Source organism: Sapajus apella, unplaced genomic scaffold (assembly GCF_009761245.1).
Source record: "Sapajus apella isolate SASKATOON/1434 unplaced genomic scaffold, GSC_monkey_1.0 scaffold32, whole genome shotgun sequence".
Taxonomy (NCBI): domain Eukaryota; kingdom Metazoa; phylum Chordata; class Mammalia; order Primates; family Cebidae; genus Sapajus; species Sapajus apella.
The window spans coordinates 24,174,941-24,193,140 of NW_022436972.1; the positions used below are offsets into that span (position 1 = coordinate 24,174,941).

General features: G+C 35.6%; 1 protein-coding gene across 4 annotated transcripts in view; it reads left to right on the forward strand.

The window, feature by feature from the left end:
- The window catches only part of VWA8 (von Willebrand factor A domain containing 8), a 389,600-nt gene that overhangs the window by 250,531 nt on the left and 120,869 nt on the right, over window positions 1-18,200 (forward strand). For all 4 annotated transcript variants that reach the window (XM_032294792.1, XM_032294790.1, XM_032294793.1 and 1 more), the window contains 3 exons: window positions 10,618-10,726; window positions 12,503-12,641; window positions 14,782-14,981. In XM_032294792.1, the coding sequence (XP_032150683.1) occupies window positions 10,618-10,726; window positions 12,503-12,641; window positions 14,782-14,981 (448 nt within the window). The remainder of the gene's footprint in view (window positions 1-10,617; window positions 10,727-12,502; window positions 12,642-14,781; window positions 14,982-18,200) is intronic.

Consider the following 18,200-nt stretch of genomic DNA (forward strand, 5'->3'; position numbering starts at 1 on the left):
TCATTTCTTCTTGATTTGGAACGCAAAAGAAATTTATAGACTCGTCTCAAAGATTGTGGTAAATTTAAAAATAAGCATACAGAGAAATTGTTTCTACCCTCTGAAGTTACCTTCGTGTGTTTTTCTTTCCCTGTCTTCTCTAGGAGCCACACATTCTATAAAATATTTAAATGTTAATTCTCTGTGCTCCAAGTTCTTTGCCCTTGATTCTGTTGATTTCCTTTTTAATGCTACTTAGTTCATATTAAGCTACTTTCCCCCCAGAGCATTCACTGCCTATTTGTCACTAGCAAACTAGCTATTATTTAACAACCCTTCATTTCTATCAGCCAAGTAGAAAAAAAAATTTAAGGAAATTAAAAAGTTTTTTAGATGTTGGTTTTCTCTATGATGCATATTTACTAAATGAGGAATGACATCCCATTTATCTTTAAAATTAATTAGCAAAAAGAAAATAAAAACTCCTGTAATATTACCACCCAGAAATACCATTGATAATCTTTTTCCTGTGATTGTATGTGTTATTTGATGTACTGAAAAATATTTCTAATTATTTTTATTTTCTTAAGTCTTTCTTTTCAATATAATAGAAGAGATATGTTCTAAGAGTTCTTCTTAAGACACTTCATTCACAAACTAATTTGTTGGAAAGAAAGTTATCAAAATGAATTAGATTTAATTATGTCTAACACTTTTTTCTCCATCTCTACTTTTTTCTCCATCCCTCATTTCTTGAGATTTTATACTTATTTTTTCTAAAGGTAATGAACAGATTCATAAAGTATATGAGATGTTCCCATAAGGATTAAAAACATTTATATCAGTGCTTTTTATCTTTATGCATAGGTTTAAATGTCATCATTCTTTTCAGACATATAAAAATGCTCTTGCCAGACAAACTGTGCATCCAAAAATGACTGTGATATGTGACTGTACTTTCAAAGTGTTTCATAGCTGGAAAGGATGCCCTACTGAAGTCTTGTAATTACTCCTCAGATTTCCTGTTATATATTTTCTTCCTGCCTACTAATGCTTTATTTAAAAATTTTTTTAATTTGTTTTTCAGAAAAATTGCTTTGAGTTAACAAATTCCAAGACCATAATGGCCAATACTTTTATTAAATGTCATTAGTAGGTTCACTTTTTAAACTATTTCAAAACACAGTGATAACTATTCATAGTGGTTGTTTTTGATAGAGGCCCTAGAAAGAGAAAAGGAGACATCACATTTAATAATATTTTAATTTTCTAACACGTGTATTATTTTCTATATTTTATTTGTAAAATGTCTATGACTCTCTGGAAACTGGCGTTTTTCATTTTGTCTTATTTAAATGAAAATTTTAAAGGCCTGTGCTGAAATTGCTGTTTCTTGGAATCTTCGCCTCCAGTACAGCAAAGCTGATACCACACAGCAGTGCCTACTGTAAAGGCAGATCATTGGCACTTTTGCCAATGGCAAGTGAAAAATCAAATTAACTAGGCATGTATATGGCATTTTAACACAGAATAAGTAAGTTTATGCATTAGTAGGTGTCAACAGAAATATATTAAGTGAGGGTAGACAATACATTTTTAAAGCAGCAAAAATAAAAATAGTTGACATTTATCAAGTCTTTCTTAAGTGCTCTAAGCACTTTACAAATGTTAGCTCATCTAATCTACATAACAATTTTGTTTTTTCTGTTAAGGAAGTAATTTTTTTCTATTTTATTATCTATTAGGTTTTGGGGTATGTATATTTGTGTGTTTGAATCTGTTTTACAGATTAAAAAATGGAAACTCAAGAGACTTTAAATAACTTAAATTCTACAACCAATAAGTGACAGAACGGGATATTCAATCACAGATCTCTCTGGTTCCAAACGTCATATTTATGTTTAGTCCACTGTTTTCATGAGAAAAGCCATGCAATAAAACACTAGATGTGGAGATTTCAAAGATAATGGAAGCTTTAAAGTTGTCTTTCAAATTTTATTTTCTACTATTTGGGGACATGGATCAGATACAACATTTGCATTAAGGACTAAGCCCTTTTTTTAATTACAGTTTTCTTCAAATTAATGCCATTTGTCATTGATTCCAGAAATAAACATATTCTTTCTATAAAATCTGAGATTATCTTAAATCTTTTTTTATAGATACATAATATTTTACATATTTATGGAGCACATGTGAGTGTTTGTTTCATGCATGGAATGTATAACGATCAAGTCAGGGTATTTGGGGTATCCGTGTCCTTGAGTATTTATCATTTCTATGTGTTGGTGTCATTTCAAGTACTGTTTTCTAGTTACTTTAAAATATACAAAATATTATTGCTAAGTGTAGTCACTCTAGTCTGCTATCAATCATTAGAACATATCTTTTCTACCTAACTGTATTTTAGTACCCATCAACCAACCTCTCTTCATAAGCCCCTCCTACCCACTCACTCTTCCCTATCTCTGGTGTCTATCATTCTATTCTCTATGTCCATGAGCTAAGTTTTTTAGCTCCCATGTGTGAATGAGAACATGTAGTATTTGTATCCTAAATATTTTCTTCTCCTGCAACAAGGATTTGCTTTAAAAAAAAAAAAAAAAGTGTTTGCATTAACAAATTCTTCAAAATGAATAGAACAAATCTTTTTGAAATTTTCTTTTATATAGAATCCTTTACTTAGTACTATGATCCTCAAAATTATGATAACTAATATCATTGCTTTAACAGATTAATCAATAAAATCCCTGTGCATAACCTGTGCACCTGTAAGTTGCTATTAAGTTATTACAACTTAGAGAGTTGACCTCCTTTGTGGGGCTAATAGCTCCTGTATTGAGAGAAGGAATAGACTACCAAGGACAAAGAGAAGGTGTACTTCCTGTAGATTGGGTTCAAACAGATCTGGACAAACCTTTTTGGGGAGGCACTTGAGAGGATTCAGACTTGAAACAGTGAATTAAATTAATCCTTAACGTCCTTCCAACTCATAATTTCTGTCATCTACTGACTCTATTTGAATAGGGAAGCCAAACAAGTAGTAACTTCCTTCCTTTACATGAGAGATGTAACCCTTACTTTTGATGCATCAGCATATTTTAGAAGCACTCCTGATGAAAGTAGCTGAGATTGTGTTTTCATTTGTGTATCACTGCAGTGTGTGTTACAGGATTGTACTTAGTATTTTTATCTTTTCAGAGCAGTGCCAGATATGCATATTTGCAGACAGAAAGCTTCATCACTTTTGAATTTGTCCTTGAAAGGATATCTGCCTAGAATCAGTTTTCTGCTTTAAAAATTTACATAGTTGGCCATCAATAGCAGCTGCTACTTCTCTAACAGAGAATAACTATAGAGTCTTCAAAGTATCAGAGGCATCCGAAAGAACATCCCCATGCCACTCTTTGGAATACTTTTATTAGATTTATCTTTGAAAGTCAGAATGATTATCAGCTTACTGTTCATCCTACTAAAGTAAAATGTTCTTTGTTTAAAGTTTTGTGCCTCTCTTTCATTTTTCCAAACAATTATATGCCGTAATTTTCTTTTTGTAGTCATAGTTGTTTTCAAATAAGTTCATGAGCGCCAGGCGTGGTGGCTCACGCCTGTAATCCCAGCACTTTGGGAGGCTGAGGCGGGCAGATCACCTGAAGTCAGAAGTTCGAGATCAAATAAGTTCATGATGTTGATCATGGAGTTCTAAGGTATACAATTCTACTCCGAATGACTAATTTCACTTCAGAAAAGAGCTGTTAGCTTCAAAAATGATAAAGTCTACTTAATGATATCTCGAAAGTGTCATAAGCAGAAGAATGGCGATGAGTTTTATATTGTCATAGTCTTGGCCCTGTGTTCTCTTGGTATATTATGAAGTAGCTTCACAGCCATTCCATTTGTTTTTAGCTCATTTATGGGAATACAAAAAATAAGAAAATACTGAATCTATATAGAAATTTTCAAGATATGTGAATCTTCTCTCATGCAGTATCACAGAATGATTCTTGATCATTTAAGCATTTAAAAGAAGTGATGTTTTATGAAAGCCTGTCTCCTAGCTGGATAGAAATCACCAATCCCCACCTATAGCTATCTTTTCTAAATATACTCGCAAAGTAGAGTGCATCGTTTGTTAAGTCTTGTAAGTGAAGGAGATATTCAGACATGTAATTGGAATGCAAAGGGAAAATTTACCATAGTAGTTTGCAAATTGCCATTGCAATGAGAAACAAGGTCAAAATGTTGGCAGTTATAACATAACCAAGCATTCTTTCATTTACCAGACACTTACTTAGTGGTAAACAACATATAGAGAATAAGAATTATAAAGATGATGAAGACTCATTATCTGCCTTCAAAGATGTCACAATTAATTAGGAAAGCTGTCAAGAGAGAGATGGACTTGTAGCTAGGGATGGTGGTGCGTGCCTGTTGTCTCAGCTACTCAGGAGGCTGAGGCAGGACGATTCCTTGAGCCCAAAAGCTCAAGTCTATAGAGCACGATGATTGCACCTGCAAATAGCCACTGCACTCCAGCTGGCCAACATACCTAGACACTGTTTGTTTAAAAAGAGAGAGAGAGAGAGAGAGAGAGAGAGAGAGAGAGAGACTCGTGTGAAGTTAGAGCCACACAAGAAGGAACCAAGACTCAGGATTGCAGCCATCTGCCCTGGGGAAGAGTCAGCGAAGATAGAGAGGCTGAATCATTAAAGTATTATCCAGGCAAATAAAGAAGGGAAGAACACTAGAGACATTTTAAGAAAACATGGTACATTTTGGAAACTAAAGGCCATTTGGCAACTAACTCAGGGTTAAGTGAGAGCATGCTGAGTAGTCAGGCTGAAAGGGAGGGGTCAGAGTTTCAATCAGAGAGCAAAGGTTACCTTTCTAATTTAAAAGGACTCCATTTTGATTTTCTAAATGTAATAAACTGAAATGCAGTGAACCTAAAGGCAGGAAGACCTTTTGCAAAGCAGTTGCACTAGCCCAGGTGATGAAGAATGAGGCCACACTGTGGCCGTGGCAATGAAAAAGAGGCACAACAGTAAGAAAGGATTAGGTGGCAGAACTGATGGATTCTGAATACTAGAGGTCCAAATGAGTAAGATTTAATCCTTATTCTCAATGCATTATCACTCTAGCAAGGAAAACATGTAAAGCTACCAACCTTATTATGCAATGTTATATTCAAAGTGCTATATTCACAGTAGAGTTTTTATCCTGTGAGTCCTAGTGAGAAATACAGGAAACTTTTCTCTGGGAAAGTTTTCAACAACTGGGAGAGTTTCAGTCCCATTTATTCTTGTTGTGGATGATCAGAAAAGGAAAGAACATAAGATTAGAAAATACTAAGATGCAGTTGATAAAGCAGATGGCAGAGAGAAGACATTTTTTCAGTGAAACGTGAAGAAAGATGAAGGAAAGGAAACCCTGGCCCCAGAACTGTAGTCTGGCAACTTCTGTGAGGAGGAAGAGAGCCAGAGATGTGTGGAGCAAGCTGACAACATCTGCTTTGGCACCGAGTGACGCTGGCCAACAGCACCAAACTACAGTGTCATTCTGGGTATCGGGGTGTATATTTGAGAAGTGCCTGCCAAGAGTAGCAAATTTCCCAAAATCTTCCATCTCATACATCTACATTACTCTGCATTTCTGTGATTTCTGCAGGATCTAGGTGGCAGAGGTATACAAGTCTAAGTTATGAAGTGGAAGCCATAATACCTAAATGCAGAACCAAGCACAAAAAGGGAAAATACACACAAATACTTACATATACATCATTTGCAGCAAAGCAAAACTAATTTACCAACATCCTGTGAGACGGTAGGGAAGAGACATTCTGAAGTTTCTAGCAAATAAAGAAAGATATTACTGGGAATTAATAATGGTATCCATTGTAACTAACTTAAAAGTATATAAAGGGGCATTTGTATTATCTCCCTTTAATGTGCTGGCTTTTTCTTTTAGCAGATATAAAAATATGTATAAGGGATTTCTTGGTTCACTTCTGACCTGCTTTCTCTAAATTTTTTCTCTCTCAGGTCTTTTGTGAAAATTACAGATTCTATAGACCTTTATTCTAAGAGTTTTATATGTGCATATTTATGTGGAAACCCAGAAGTGTAAGGAATTCATTTTTCCGAAAAAGGAATATAGGGGAGTGGGGAGTAATGCAAGGGGGAGTGATATTTGAATTGGTACTTGGGAATAAGAGGGATTTCACCAAGGAGGCAAGAGCAGAAAGGAATACTAGGCAGAGTTAATGGTCTCCTAGAAAATGCATAGCATGTTCAGGAATAGCAAGTAGCAGTTTAAGGTGGCAAGACATAGGCTGGCTGAGACTGAGAGAAAGGGATAAGCACAAAGCCAGAATTATCAGTCAGGGCTATTCTGTGAAAGGCTTCAGTGAACTTTGTTGGACAACCCAACTTAATTTTTGCCAGAAGTTAGATTTAAAACATCAGGAATGAGTGAGGCCTGCTAAAATTGGAGTTGTTATTTTCCTCTCAAAGATGGTAGTAATTGCTGAATTTTTGAGAGTTGGTAGAACAGCCCTGAAGGGTTCCATTATTCCCATGAAAATTAGTAGTTCTTGTGGTAAGGAAATGTTTTAGGAATTGTTGATAATAGGTATGTCAACAACTTCCAATTGCATAATGCCCCTAGAAAGATCCAAATCTTTTTCATGTGTTTTCTCTCATATTCCAAAAATAGCATTGGCAAATGTTCAGAGAAGGCAGAAGTTTACCAGAACATACTCTTTAAAACCCAGCTCACCCCTTTATGGAAGCAATCTTAGACAAATCTCTTGCATGTCATTCAGACTATAGTACTTGACTTTGGTGTCCATATGCATCAGGTTATGAATCGTATGTGTGTTTAGAAAAAAAGAAAACCTTTTTTGTTCTTTCTGTAACTTGCTCAAGTACTATAATTTGACCTGAGTCACAATTATGCTGCTCACTTTTCTTTTAGTCAAAACTCTTACTTCCACATCCTTATTATCATTTCCATAAGGGATTAAGAAACAGCAAACATAGGAACTGAAATTCTTCACTGTTTAAAAAAAAAACATAAATTCATGAATGACATTGAAGATAAAAAGTACTGCTATTTATGGGCCTTAAGTTCATCCTTCCTCCCCATAAAGTCAAATCCACACATCATTCCAGCAAGGACTTTAATAAAGTTAAATAATACAAGTGAGAAGGTCTTAAACCATGGAAAATGTCATTATTGTTTTAATCAAATCAGATATTAAAACTGAAGTCTGGTGAGAGTTAGATGACATAGTTCACTAAGGGAATAGAGGACCTTTTGCTAACTGGTTATTTAGAGTTTTCCCTAAATTAATGTTGATTATGTTTCAAATTCCAAACCTTGCTCATGCACCAAAATATAATATAATGCCTGTCCTTTGCCCTGACTACTAACTTACCAAGAGAGAGAAAGTTAGTAATGGTCAAATTTTCCCACAGCTTAGTTGGAGGGCTTAGTAGTAGAAAATAAATGAGGGGCTTGGGTTTCCCTCAGTTTGGCCAGCCTAGAGCCTATAGTAAAAGTTCAGAAACAATAATACCCTATGTTACCAAGGAACAGGATGGAGTCAGTTTGATTGTGTAACTCCAGGACACCCTGTGTTATGTGTCTTTCACTTTATTTGTTACTGCCAATAGCATCATGTTGTGTGGTTCTGGAATAGATTCTATATAGGGTACCTGAAGGTCCTTCCCATACCCTGCCAACCAAACAGCCAGTGCTATTTTTATATAGAGCCAGGCAACATATAATTTCCATGACTGTTACTTAGAATGAGTTGGCAAGTTCAAACCAGATTTTATGAACATGGCTGGCATTGTCAGTAAAGTCTGGAAGTTGAGCAAAGTTAATTTTTCTCAAATGGATGAAGGGTTTTTTTAAGCATTTGTATGATAGTTTTGTAAAATTTTTGAAAAAATATATTAGATCAATGTTTTAGGCTATGTATCAACCAAAAATCATTTTTATTCATGATCTCTCCTGAATTAAATTTCAAGATGTGAAGCTATTTCTGTTGTCTTCAAAGAACCAATTTGGGATGTATTCAGAGCTTCTTTTTATATGCTTAAGTAAAGCATGTAAAGCATGAGTATCAGGGCATCTGTTCTGTTGGTAAGCATAGATATTTTCATTCTGATTATTTATTTTCACTCCAGAGTATCAAGACAATGCAAGACTATAAAACTTACCAGTGATACTTCTCTCTATTCACTCCCTTGATCATCACAGACAGCCCAAGCTGTAAGGAACTTTACGGATCATTCCCTTTACTTCACAAATGAAGAAATTAATATCAAGGAAAGTCAAAAAGAAAAAAAAAAGCAATTAATACTTAGAGAAAACAGTGGACTTTCTCCTTCCCAAGTTTATATAGCAGGTTAATAAAAGAACTAGAATCAAAACCCAAATCTCCTGCAGTCTGTTACATTATTTCTTCTCTGCTGACAGAATAGTAAATGCATCTCCTTTTATTTTCCTGTTTCTACATTTGGAGCCCAGTTCTCCTTTGGTGAGTTACTGAAAGCAAGTGTAAAATACAGTTTATTCCCTAAACTAAGAGAGAGATCCCAGTCTATGTTTTCAAGATCTGGCCTGTTAACACAGAAATGTATTTTTATTACATTCAAAAGAGAGAACACAGTAATTGTAAAAACACTTTATTCCCCTAATTCAGTACCCTCCCACACAGCTTCCTGCACACATACATTCTTTCCTGGTAAAAAGATGGAAGCAAGTGGGTCACCTATTGAGATAATTGTCCAGATACTTAAAAACATACTTTAGATGATAGATTCAAAAGTGCATGTGTGCTTTTGAGAGATTTATGTCATATGACTTAGAAGAATTTCAATGTAAATTTCTTTGTAATTTCTTTCCTCTTGTGATAAACATTATCATTCCAAAGGGACAAAAAACATATTCTACTAGAATGTTTACTTCCATTATTTTATGTAAAAAATATCTTTGTCTTATATAATCTTATTAAGCATATGGAAATATGTCAGACTACTTTTTTATTGTAGATAAAATTATTTCTAAATATAAACATGTGTTCTTTTAATGACCGTCAAACTCATTCCAAGGATGCATTTCAGTTTGTAGCCATGTGCATATTATTTTTAGAGAGCTTTTAACTCTGAATCACTTTTCGTCTTAACCAATCATCAAATAAGAAATGTCTAATGCATTAAATGACAAATCAATTGTTCCTATTTTAGAGAATCAAAGAAAAGATAGTATGATTAAAAAGTGAAGACTTGGCTCACACTTGTAATCCCAGCACTTTGGGAAGCTGAAGCAGGACGATCACTTGAGTCCAGGAGTTTGAGACCACCCTGGGCAACACAGCAAGACCCTGCTTCTAAAAATAAAAAATAAAAAAATTATCCAGGCATAGTTTTGCATGCCTGCAGTCCCTGCTACTCAGGAGGTTGAGGTGGGAGGATCATGAGTCCAGGAGTTCAAGGATGCAGTGAGCTGTGATTGCACTACTGCCCTCCGGCCTGGGTGACAGAGTGAGACCCTGTCTCAAAGAAAAAAAATGAAGACTTAAAAATAATTATCTGCTGTTTTGTACTTTGGTATTGCCATGTTGGTTTTGGCAGATCACTTATTTGAAAGTCATTTTAAATAAAAGGGAATCCAAATACAGAATAACTCCATCAGAAATCAGGATATAGCTTCCTTGGTAGAGTTAGTGACTGAAAGTGGCTCCACAGGTGCTTCTGGATGCCAGTAATGCTCTACCTTCTTGGGTACTGGTTACACATGTGTACAGAGCTGACATATTTATGTGGACATTTTAGTATGTATTTTAATTCAAAGTAAAAAAATTAAGATGCCAAAATAAAGTCTGTGAAATTTGCCCTGTACAATATACAATGTGGGACTGATAGTATTGTGTACTCTTTATTATTGGATTCCAAATTTAAAAGAATAGGCCAGGCATGGTGGCTCACGCCTGTAATCCCAGTATTTTGGGAGGCTGAGGTGGGTGGATCACCCGAGGTTGGGAGTTTGAGACAAGCCTGACCAACATGGAGAAACCCATCTCTACTAAAAATACAAAATTAGCCAGGTGCAGTGGCGCATGCCTGTAATCCCAGCTACTCAGGAAGGCTGAGGCAGGAGAATCGCTTGAACCTGGGAGCAGAGGTTGTGGTAAACTGAGATTGTGCCACTGCACTCCAGCCTGGGCAACAAGATCAAAACTCCATCTCAAAAAAAGAAAAAAAATGATAGATTGCTCTAATTAAAAAAAAAAAAAAAAAAGTTTTTCTGTACTCTACCAGAAATTTAGATGTTAAATTACTCCAATTCAAGGTAGTATGTATGTAAATCAATTATATTTGTCATTAAGATAAAAGCAGGACCTTGCCTTACCTTCTGAGTTTCTGAAATGTCGGATCTTTTTTTTATCTGAAAGTATATTCTAAACATGATTTTATACACTGTCTTTTAATAAAATGAAGTATAACTCACTTCTAAGTAAAGCGTTCTTCAAATTTATTTGTGTGGTTGATAATAGATGGCTTGTTATTTTTTTCCTATGACTTGTATACAAGAAGAAATATTTACTTTGCAAATCATTCTTAACAGGTTGCCTCTGCCAGAACAGACATTCATGGGCTACTGGACAATTGGTCAGGCAAGAAGTGGGATGCAAAAACTCTTGTGTCCAGTGGAAACTCACCATATAGACATAAAGGTTAATATCATCATTATTTTCTCTTAAAATACTGAACCTTATAAATTTTGCTGTGTCTTCCCTGGAGGTAATCCAAACAATCTCAGAAATGATTTGTTCTGATGTTATTTTAGCTTCTGCTCTAACTTTCAAATCAGACTGGCCTCTCAGTAGACAATTCCTAAAGGGTAGATAGAATTTCTAAAAAGCTAATTGGATAATGAGAGTCAGGCATGTTATATATTTTCCTAGGAAAGTTACACTGTGATAATTATCTTTACTTTGTATGTGCTAATAGGATTAAAACTTTGTGCTTTTTTATTTTGGGCCTCTTTTTAGCCACATATTCTTGCCAGGCTCGGTCTTCATGTGAAAGGTAAAGGAAAGAAGTATCAGTCACTAGTTGCAATAGAAATCTTGCTAGGTATTTCAAGAAGAAAGGGATTTACTGTGAGAAAACAGATGCTTATAAAGTCATTAGAAAGGGCAGCAGAAACAGAAATTGAGGGGCAACATTGGACTTGTAATTTCAGGATCAGTATTTCTGCTTTTGCTATCATCCCTGCTGCTGAGGGCAGCACAGTAGAGCAGTGTCAGCAAACATTTTCTCTAAAGGACCACGTAGTCAATACCTCAGGCTTTGTGGCCAATAGATTCTGCTGCAACCACTCCACTCTGCCATATGGTGCAAAAGCAGCCATGGCAGTACATAAACAAATGGATGTGGCTGTGTTTCACTAAAACTTTATTTAGAAAAAAACAAGCTGTGGGTCAGCCCTGACCTGCAGACCATAGTTTGTCAACCCTCATAGTAGAACAAAGTTAAACACACCGAGACATGCTAATCTGACAGTTCATTTTTGTCAGAGCCTCCTTGTCTGCTATCACTGCAGGAAGATGGTCACTATCTCCTTTCTGCCTTCCATAACTCATTCAAGTGCATTTAATTGGCTAAGCCTAAATCATTTCCAGAACCCTTTCTAAAGGTGGGATGAGAAATGCAGTTTCTTACTTCCCTATCCCCCAAGATATGAACTAGATAGAAGAGGGGTGGTGGACGGGGGACATGGATGCCAATATCTAGTCCAAACATTTTTGATTAATTAAGGACTGCAGGGCGGGCAAATCACTGGAGATTTGCTTACTTCTATAGCATTCTTTCAGGAAGTCATATCTAAGTACCCAGAGCTAATATCCATAACATTAAGTTAGTTCATCTGCTTATTATTTATGTTGAGTAATTATCACCATATGTGAAATACTTTATCTTTCATAAGTAACACAAGTGTTTATCAGTAATTTTGATTTGTTTTATTTTTTAATTTCAAATGCCACGTTTCTGCATTTAATTTTAAAAACCCAGGTTTAACCATTACATTTCTGTGCAATGACATAAAAATTCTTCTCCACAATGGAAATATATCACACTCTGGCTCATTCAATTGCAAATTATTCCCCTGGTTTGGACAGCTCTGGGTTCTGATACTTGGAGTTCAAAACTGGCTCTCGCCTTAGGAAGGAATGAAGAAAGGAGAAATCCTATGGGATTTTACATCTGGTATATTTTGTGAGTAAAAAGAAAAATGAGAAATTAAATAAGACAGCACATGTTAAAGCATTTATAAATGTAAGTGTATGATATTGTTATTGTTATGAGTACTAAGCCTGTCAATAAATTGAGAAAAGGTATAATAAGATATTAAATACTTGAATGTAAAGTTTATATTTTGGAAGAACTTTATTCTACATTTTGGTGACAACCAAAATTTCTTAACTTAGATAACTGCTTTATTATAGGGGCCAGCAGTTATAAATATACAGGCGTATCCAATAGAAAGACATGAAGAAAGATCCCTAAACTTTACTGAAGAATGTGCCTCCTGGAGAATACCACTGGATGAAATTAATATAATCTGTGACATTGCTACATCATATGGTATGTCTGCTTAATCTTTTGATCTTTCTTTCCTGCATATGTTTTTTTTTAAAGAGGGATTAAAATAATCTCTAGACATCAAAAGTTTATGATAGACTTGGTGTCTGTCATTCTTGGATTGAATAGCAATTATATGTAATTTAGAACTAATTTCCTCTAACAACCTAACAAAATGCTATTGTGGAATCCACATAAGCACTGCTGAGTTTGTATGCATATGTCTGTTTCTCATTACAATTGTAGCACAAAGTTAAACACACCCAGGCACGTGCTAAAAATAGAAGGGAAAAAGAAAAAACATTGGGTTTTTTGGCTGGAATTCCAGTTTGGTGATTACATGAACCATGAAAGTAGGGCTAGAGTGATTTGCAGTCATTAAACTTCACATTGTAAAGAATGGCAAAAAAAAGGATGTGAATTTTTGGCACCCACAATTCTGGGCTGTTACCAATACCTACTGATTCATGCAGTGGGCCCTGGGTACATTTGGGTAGAAGTTCCTCAACTGCTGTTGGTTACTAAGGTGATATAAACTGAAGTGGCAGCTGGGGGAAGGGAGAGAATCTCTAACTTGACTAATATGAGAATTATTAAGACAAAAATTGATGTCTTGTTTTTGTGCCTGTAAGTTCTATTGATATAGTTTATTGCTCAAATCTATTTGAAATAAAAATATGTGCTTTTAAAAATGTACAGTTTTTTTGAAAAAGATTGGTAAAAGATACATATAAATCGTGTATCTATATGTTTAAGACAAAGACTGAACTGTATTTAATGGCTGCAAAAAGAGAAAACATTAAATGTGTTTCTTAAGTACATTTCTGTTAACACTTTTACCGTATTCCCAGTTCCCTAAGTTATGCAGGAAGGTGCTCAATAAATGTTGAATAGAACTTATTTGTGTTGATAATGGAAGTATTATAAAAGATCCATAAATTCTAAATTCTATGGTTCTGATAACTGAAACTGTAACATCTACAGTTCGCATTGCCCCCTAAATAATATTTGTCTTTTTCAGTCCTTCTGTTGACTTGTATTTCTTTTCAGTTAGCTTATTTATTTAAATTTACTATATCTTTATGTAGAATATGATATGTATAATATGATATCGTAATATATATAATATATTGATATGGCACATATGCACCCACACAGACACACACGTGTTCCAGATTTTTCAGGGTAGTCCCAAATTTAAATGATGTATTTTATTGTCATATCTTGTGTCTTCATTTGGGGTTCAGAAAAATATGACCACTATAAAACAGATACCTGGGTGATAGTTGATCCTGATAGCATTTATTATGCAAAAGTAGCTTAATCCCTTACCTCAATGGAACCCACATAAGAAATTATGAGAGACTTAGTCCACAGTCTAGCTACTCAAAGGGGGGACCTCAAACCAGCACCATTAGCCAAATCTCCTGGGAGTTTGTTGGAAAGACAGAATCTGAAACCTGACCTCAACCCTCCTGAAGCAGAGTCTGTAGTTTTATTAGATCTCCAGGTGATTCATAGCCACTTGAAATTTGAAGAAGCACTGACTTCTCCAAATGGAAGGAAATGGACTTAGGTACCCAGATTGAAAAGACAGAGATTTTACAATAAGAAATACTCAAATTTGAACAAAAGCTTGGAAAAATAAGATCCATAGAGCTAAGATTTTTTAAAAATTGAATTACTTATTTACAGCAATAAATTTTAAACAGCTAGTACTATCCAGAAAATGTAAGATTAGCAGATAGAAGACGTTAACCAACCAGTGACCAACAAGAGAACAAGAGATCAGACCTTCACTGTAGCATTAAGCACGTTGCTGTCACACAAGGAAGAATTTCCTGACATTGAGGATTGTTTAATATCGAATGGCTTTATCACAAGATATTGTGACATTCTTTGGGGAACAAATAGATAATCATTTTTTTCAGATTCATAGGTGTGACCGTCTATCTACATTTAGGGTCGAAACTAAGCTGCTTCTGATGGTCTTTTCAGCCTAATCAAGCCATGATACCAATCATCTGCTGAGTTCCAACTCTATGTTCCAAATGTGTTTTCATGATTCAGTTTTCACTAGACCTCTTGACCAATTAGAAAACTGTTTGCAAACCACAAAATTAACACCTTTTTGTCATTTCAGAAAATGAGGAAAATACTCTTTGTGTAGTTACATGCAATCCCATTTCCCTGTATTTTATGAATATGGCTGGAAAAAGTGGCTACTTTGTGGATCTTTTTGATATCTTCCCAAGAACAGCCAGTGGCGTTTGGCACCCTTTTGTGACAGTGGCACCGCTGGGAAGTCCCCTCAAAGGTCAAGTGATTCTCCATGAGCAGCAGGTAATGCACACCAGACTACAATTTTGTGAAGAATAACTTACATGGAAGACAACAGTGATTAGAAATCTGTAACTGAAAAGATGTGCTTTCATGACAATCAAGGAGAGGAGCTGGAGGGATCAGTCAGGAGTTGCATTTTATCAGTACCACAAAGGCAGGCTAATATCTTCCTTTCTGCAGAGACTTCAACATGACCTATAAATCTAGAAACAGGTAAGCCAGGGGTTTTCAACCTCGACACTTTTGACACCTGAGGTCAGATGATTCTTTGTTGCCAAGCTTACACTCTCTTTGGGGAGATAGACAAGTAAACCAACAAATGAACATGCCAGTTTCAGGTAATGATAATTGTTGTGTATGGAAACAAGGTACTGTCCAAGGGAGTGATGGGGATGGGGTAAGAGGAATTGAGAAGGTGAATGGTATTAAAAAGAGTGCTGATATTTCTCCTTTTAGGAGATGACATTTTATCTGAGACCTGAATGATATATTTTGGTAGAGACAGCCATGTAAATACACCAAATGGAATGCAATGAGATCCATCAGTATCTAATGATGCTCAAGTTATATCTATCATTACTATGGATTAGTATACTAAGATTGTACTAATGACAAGCACAGGTGCCCAGAGTCAGGCTAAAAATAATTCCAAACAAAACATATAGATCAGAAGACGGATTGTGTTTTAATTAGTGAGACTTCTAAAGGTCTAAGTTAATCGAAACAATACCAATAGAAAGGAGCCTAATGTTTCTGTATACCTATTATCTATCTAGTATATACCAAGTACTACACTAAGCATATTCATTCAACAAATATATATCATGTGCCACCTACTGGGGATACTGCAGTGACCAAAAATACCCAAAAACTCTTGTCCTCAAAAACTTGCATTCTGATGCAGGAAGATAGATAATCATCAAAATAAATAATTATACCTTAAATTAGCAGGTGAGAAGCAAGAGGGAATAAGACTGCAATTTAAAATAAAGTAGTCATGGATTGCCTAATTGAAAGGGGGATATTTAACCAAAGACTTGAGAGATGAAGAAGAGAAGAGGTATCTGGAATAAGAGAGTTCTAGGCAAATGGAATAGTGGATTTAAAGACCCAAAGGCTAGAAACATGTCCCTTCATCTTTAAAGAAGAGTAGTGGGGAAGATTGAATAAGAGGGAAGTAGGAGGAGAGATAAAGAGGCTACACTGTGGGTTGGACTAGGGGCAAAGTGAAGGGGATAGTGGGAAGCAGGTTGTGTAGAGCAGGAGTCCCCAACCCCCAGGCCACAGACCAGTATTGGTTCCTGGCCTGTTAGGACCTGGGCCGCACAGCAGAAGGTAAGTGTTGGGCAAGTGAACATTGCCGCCTGAGCTCCACCTCCTTTCACATCAGCCACAGCATTACATTTTCTTAGGAGCATGACCCCTATTGTGAACTGCACATGCGAGATCTAGGTTGTGGGCTCCTTGTGAGAATCTAACTAATACCTGATGATTTTAGGTAGAACAATTTCATCCTGAAACCATCCCACAGCTTCCACCCAACCTCCCCAGTCAGTGGGAGTACTGTATTCCACAAAACTGGTCCCTGGTGCCCAAAAGGTTGGAGACCACTGGTACTGTATAGAGTCTTGTAGGCCATTGAAGTTTCTGGGTCGTGACTATGAGTAAAAGGGGAAGACATTAGAAAGTTTTGAGCAGGGAGCTAGCATGATTAAAGGATTTCTCTGGGTGCTCTGTGTGAATAGTCTGTATTTGCTAAGGTAAAATGAGGGAGACTAGTTAAGAGAATGGTGGTTTGGAGGAGGATGGGCTCACAAGCAATGGCAGAGTTTAGCTGTATTTTGAAGGTAGAACCAACAGAATTTCCTAACAATTCCAACGTATGGGGTGAGAGAGAGTAAAGGACAACTGTAAGGTTTAGGGACTGAGCAACTTGAAGTTGCCATTGACTAAGATGGAGACAGAATCAGTTTGGGAGGGAAGCTCAGATGAAATTAGATTCAATTTGAGATGTCTATTAAATATCCAAGTAGATGATAAGAACGGAGTTCAGTGGAGAGCTCCTAACAGGAAATATAAGTTTGGAATTCATTGACAAATAAATGTTCTTTAAAGCCATGAGACTGAAAGAAGTCACCAAGGGAGTGAACATAAGTGGAGAACAGAAGTCCAAACACTAAGCCTTGGGGCAGTAAAATATTAAGAAATCAGGGAGATGAGGAAGAATCAATGACAGAGTTTGAAAATGAGTGACCAGTAGAGTAGATGGATAAACTGAAGAATGTGTTATCCAGAAGGCAGGTGATGAATGTCTCAAGGATAAGGATCAATTGTTAAATGTTGACAACATAATATGTAAGAGATTGCTTACATTATCTCATGTTATTCTTCCAACTTTCTGGTGAGGTAGCTCTAAGCCATATTTACACATGAAAGGACTGAGGCTCAGAGTTCAAATAACATGTCTGACAAGTACATAGTAAGACCTGAGATTCATAGCATATTGGATTGACCCTACCAGAATTAAACTTCACCTACTCTCTCACTCACTACAGATTTTGGGGAAAAGATTAGTTAGAAAGCTTTATTAAAAAGTACTCATAATAGGAAAATATTTTTAAATATAGTGTTGTTACTTATGAATATTTAAAGAGCAAAGTGATACTAAGAAATAATACTTTTACTAATCAAGAGGAAAGTATTGCATAATGTGTCAGTAGTTCATTGAGGAAATTACAACTTTAACTTTAGGTCTTGCCTCCAGAAATTATCATAAATTTTGAGTTATAAGCTTTTTTCTAATATTGTTTTTACTTTTTTTAGTTTTACTTTCTCCTAGGAGCAGAGTTGATAAATATCCAGATATTGTTCACAAAAGTTTATCTCCTGAAAATTGGAATGAGGGTTTTATTTTACAGATTTTCAACAAAGTATCGATGCCATTGAATTTAATTCTATAGCCGCAACAATCTTTCCTAAAAAGTAAATGGTATCTTGGTGATTTTGTAATTTAGGAAAACAATCAAATTTGGATGAGACTAAATTTGGAGTATTTAAACAGTCCTGCCACATTTTTAGCTGTCAAATTAACCAATTCTTTAATACATGTACCAGATTTTTAGCTTCTCGGCAATTTTATTTTCTCAAAAGATCCAGTTATTCGGTAATATTGCTGATTAATGCTCTATTCAATTTCAATTACTTTCATGAAAGAAAATC